Source organism: Megalobrama amblycephala, linkage group LG9, assembly GCF_018812025.1.
Source record: "Megalobrama amblycephala isolate DHTTF-2021 linkage group LG9, ASM1881202v1, whole genome shotgun sequence".
NCBI classification, from domain to species: Eukaryota; Metazoa; Chordata; class Actinopteri; order Cypriniformes; family Xenocyprididae; genus Megalobrama; species Megalobrama amblycephala.
In genome coordinates this window covers 22248748-22253287 of record NC_063052.1, presented here as the reverse complement: position 1 = coordinate 22253287, position 4540 = coordinate 22248748, and the positions used below count along the sequence as shown (strand labels likewise).

The window sequence follows — 4540 nt, the reverse complement described above, 5'->3', positions numbered from 1 at the left end:
TCTTTTTTGTGTGTGATAAGGACAACTTTAAAAAAAAAATAAAAAAATTGTGTTGTAAAAGTTGATCTTCCGCTGTAGATTCACAGTGCTGCTGTAATCAATAATGTAAATCTAACTCAGAGATTGGACTCTAAATGAGTTCAGTGATTCAGATCAAATAATGATTATGTGAAAACATAATCAACACCACCTGATCATCTTTTAACTTTGCTTGTCTGGTTGGTTTTAATGCAGTTAAAACTGCCCAAACAAAATTTAATATTAAAAAGTCAAGGGTCAAGAGCTCATCTAAAACAAACCCTGACCTCGATGATGGTAACTTAAAAATTGTGATTTTCTCCTTTAGTGAAAAACTATAAAAAGGTAAATGTTTGGAAAAAATGTCTGTAGAACACCAAAACAAATGTTCCAACTGCTCATCAACAGATCCTTGAATTCACACACACCACGACAAAATGGCGTCATTACCTGCCGCAAACCAGTGTGTAGCAGGTGTGGTCAGGAGAAAAACTTCATAATTTAAGTGCATTTAACTTACATTTATTAACACATTCAAATACACCCACAAATTAGTAGAATATACGTATATTTTATAAGTAATGCAACCAAACTTAAATATTTTAAGTATATTGTAATTATATTTTTAAGTAAATATAAAATCCGGGCTAAGAGTGCGGCGCTGCCATTCTGTGAGTGGTATTTCAGACCATTACTCTATTATAAGGTGGCTAACGGGCTTTTGCACAATGTAGTTCTAGGAACTTAGTTCTAGGAACTAGCCACCAGGGTGGTTCCCCGAGCACTAATAGTTCCCGCCATTTTCCTGGTTGCATTTACACCACCAGTAGGAACTATGAAGTGATGTAAGCTGTGTTTGTTGTTGCAACTGTTATTTTGACGGCGCGCTGGACATTTATTGTGACAGCGCGGGGAATGCCAGAGCCTGAGCACACAGCGCTCACATTCTCCATCTTCATTAGTTTACAATTTGTTTAACAACCTAATATGTTATTAGATAGAACTGTTATACAAAGAAAGCCAATATTTGAAAAAATAATAGCGTTTGCCATTTTTGGTTGATGTCCAATGTCACAAGCTGAGCAAAAAATACATAATCATGTTTCGCTTTGTCCTCTCAAAGTTGCATTGGATTTTTTCCTTAACTCGAGGGGTCCATCTATCACTGTTTTCCATGTTCGTAGAGTTAGTTTGTGGAGTAAATATAGGCTATAAACTGTGTGTACACGGCTTTTTTAAAAATGGCGAGTGCCTGTGTTTCGTGTGCGTTTGGACAATCAACATACACTATGTCACTGGTAGATCTTATAGTGCTGGTTTAGACCCTACTCTGAAGTACGAGCTAATTTAGTTCCCCCAAAAGGAGTTCCTATAACTAAAATCATTCCTAGTTCCTGCAGTGTGAACACGGCAAAATCCGGGTACTTCCGCAAATGGTTCTGGTTCCTCCAGTGCGAAAGCACCTAATGACAGCATGTGTTGGCAAGACAGATATGTATAGGCTACACATCATTGAAAACACTAAAGGAATGAATACGAACACATGAAAAATACGATTGTTATGATATGCACGCGCAGCGGGCATATGATCGGTTTCAGCGCAGAGCTCCACGATGAGTTTAACAACACTAGCCAGGTGGATTATAGAGCATAAAGTATCCATGTTTAAAGTTTTTATAGACGTATTTCACACATTCTCCTGCACCAAACAGGAACCAGCACGGTGTATGCACACATATTTCATCAAGTCTTCTTCAAATGAAATATATGTGCAAACTGGACACTGATACACGATTATTCTGATGAACAAAAGACTTAGAGAATGGACAAAATTAAACTATGTGTCATTTATCATGAGACTGTAGTGCTCATAAACGTAATGAAAGTATTATTAGCTCTTTTAAATATTCTTTCACATTTCTCTCTTGCTTGGGAGTTTGTTGTCATTTTTCTCCATGCTCATATTCATTATTCTGTAAAATGATGTGTTGTATGTCTCTGTTTCATTTGTTGTTCTCTCCCCTGTTCCCCCCCTCTACACTCCCACTTTTCCAGAGCTTTACACGCCCATTTTTACAGACTTTTTCCAGCTCAGAGGTGTGAACGACCAGGCTAAAACGGGGGTTTCATGTCCCTTAACTTAAACACACAGTGGACTGTTTATTCTCATGTTTAGTTGTCACTGATGGCTTTTATGCAACTATTCTGACTCTGCTATGTTCTGTTTTATGCCAGTGATGCTGTCATTTATTCCTTGGGTACTGTTGTATAGCGCCAGCGATGCTGCTGCTTTCATTCTATGTGTCTGCTTAAAGCAATGCTTCAGACTTACACAAGTTTATATTGGCATGCTACTGATTGGCAGGTATCGAGAGTGCCAGTGTTGTGCTGAATTCCTATCCCGACAAATTATTACCCCCCTAGTATTGGTAGGTTTAGGATTAGGTGTGGGGGAGGGGTTAGGATTGGGGGTGGGTTTAGGATTAGGCAATCAGACAGCAACTTCCACGAGGGAGGTAATAATTTGGCAGGGAGTCAAAATTCGGCACAACACCAGTGCCGCCCCAAGCTCTCTCCAGCTACATCGCTCTAGTGGTTTCACCTAGGTTCGCTAGTCGGTTTGCGACATACTGGTTTCAGGCCCAGTTGCCAGTGGGAGTATTTTGGCCAATGGGAGTAAGTTGCCGTGTTTCAGTCTCCAGAGTCTTATAGATGCGATTCTGCAAGTGTATAATGCCTAGTAATTTAAAATCTGTTCAAATTTTAAAAGTTTTATACAATAGCCTATTTAACAGAAATGTCTTCAAATGACATTTTTGTTCACATCATTATTTTGCAATATTGCTCAACATTCAATGTTGCAGTATCACTACAATTAGTTTTATTTCATTGTGTTCAGCCATGCTATGAGGACTTATAAATGTTAAGGGTTTTCAATGCACCATAACATACATTTTGTGTCCTTTTTTCATAGGCATGCATTTATTGCACAGGTAAATATTACAGAAATAAAAGAAACCGAATTATAAATAAACTCAGAATGACCCCAATCTTCATGCAGACATGGTCTAAAATTGTGTCCTTTTTCACATGTTAGACCCTTAATAATTTCCTCTTTCTCTTCCTACCTCAGGTAGTCTTATCTACATTATCTTAATAACTAACAAACATAGACATAGGCTAACATAAGCAATAATTAAAATGAACTGTTGCATAAATTCAAAGATTATAATACATTACATTATCTTAAATTAATTTTAATTTTACAATATTTCATATAGGCTTCAACTACTGATTAAAGAAGACCAGAAACTGAGGAACATTCATTTTTCATTCTGTAAGATATTTATGAAAAAACCTGACAAATGAACAAGAAAAAGAGTGTAAAAACTCTTAAACTTTAGTGACACACTGAGTCTTTGGAATGGAACTACAGCTTTCTTCCCCAGTGCCCCGCTGGGACAGGGTTTGACCTTCCTCCATAAGAGCTCTGTGAAAGATCCCAGACAGACTTTGGTTGCAGCATCGACTAACATCCAGTCCCATGCAGAAGTACAGTACCGGATTAATGCAGCTGTTGAAATAGGCTAAGTTTGAAGCCATACTCCATCCTACTTTCACCACCTTGTTGTCTTCATTCACCAATTTGACCAATCCTAGAAAGTGGTAGGGGGCCCAGCATAAGAAAAAGGCACAGACCAGTACAGCAAGAATCCGAAGAGGCCTCGATTTGCCAGAGAGCCGCGTTCTGCGTATCCTAACAGCAGCTAGTATGTAACAGATAAGGATGACCATGAAGGGCAACAGGAATCCACAGATGAAACGAATGCAGTAATAGACATACTTGGCTGAATTGCCACCTGCTTCTGCTGCTCCTTTTTGCTGTAAATGAAAAAAAAGATGACATTAATTTATTTACTAAATATAATCATATATATAATAATGCATATGCATGATTTTGTGCAGCCATTCTGACCTTCAGTGAGCACTGGCTCAAGTTATTCTTGCCAGGGAAGACCTGCCGGTACACAAAGTATGGTGAACTAAAGATCAACGCCACGATCCAAACTCCCACACTGACCACACGAGCGGCAAATAATGTCCGTCGTTTCCTGGTGAACACTGGGCACCAGACGCAGAGCACTCGATCCACACTGATGACAGCCAGAAGAAAAACACTGCAGAACATGTTGGCATACTTGAAGAAGCCATTGAACTTGCAGAGAAAGACCCCAAAAGGCCAGTGGTTAAAGAAAAGGCTTGAGATTACTGAGAGGACTCGTGTTAGGCAAAAAATCAAATCAGCTACTGCGAGGTTGACCAACCACACATTAGTAATGTTGGGCTTCATGCGGAAGCCAGCAACCCAGATGACCACAGAGTTCCCAGTGGTGCCAAAGAGAATGATGATGGTGAGAAAGACAATGCTGACCTCATTCATGATGACTTCGATGTCCACTGTAGTGTTCTCATGGTGGTTTGAGACCTCAGAGTGGGTGTGGAGGAGAAGAGTCATTCTACA

The 4540-nt window shown here is 39.2% G+C and overlaps 1 protein-coding gene across 1 annotated transcript; it reads right to left on the bottom strand.

Moving 5' to 3' along the window:
* Positions 1–2968: 2968 nt before the first annotated feature.
* LOC125274585 (C3a anaphylatoxin chemotactic receptor) lies at positions 2969–4540 on the bottom strand (the record flags this gene model as incomplete). The annotated part of the gene is made up of 2 exons (XM_048200959.1): positions 2969–3900; positions 3995–4540. Coding segments are annotated over 2 exons (1035 nt in total), but the record flags the coding sequence as incomplete, so codon positions are not given.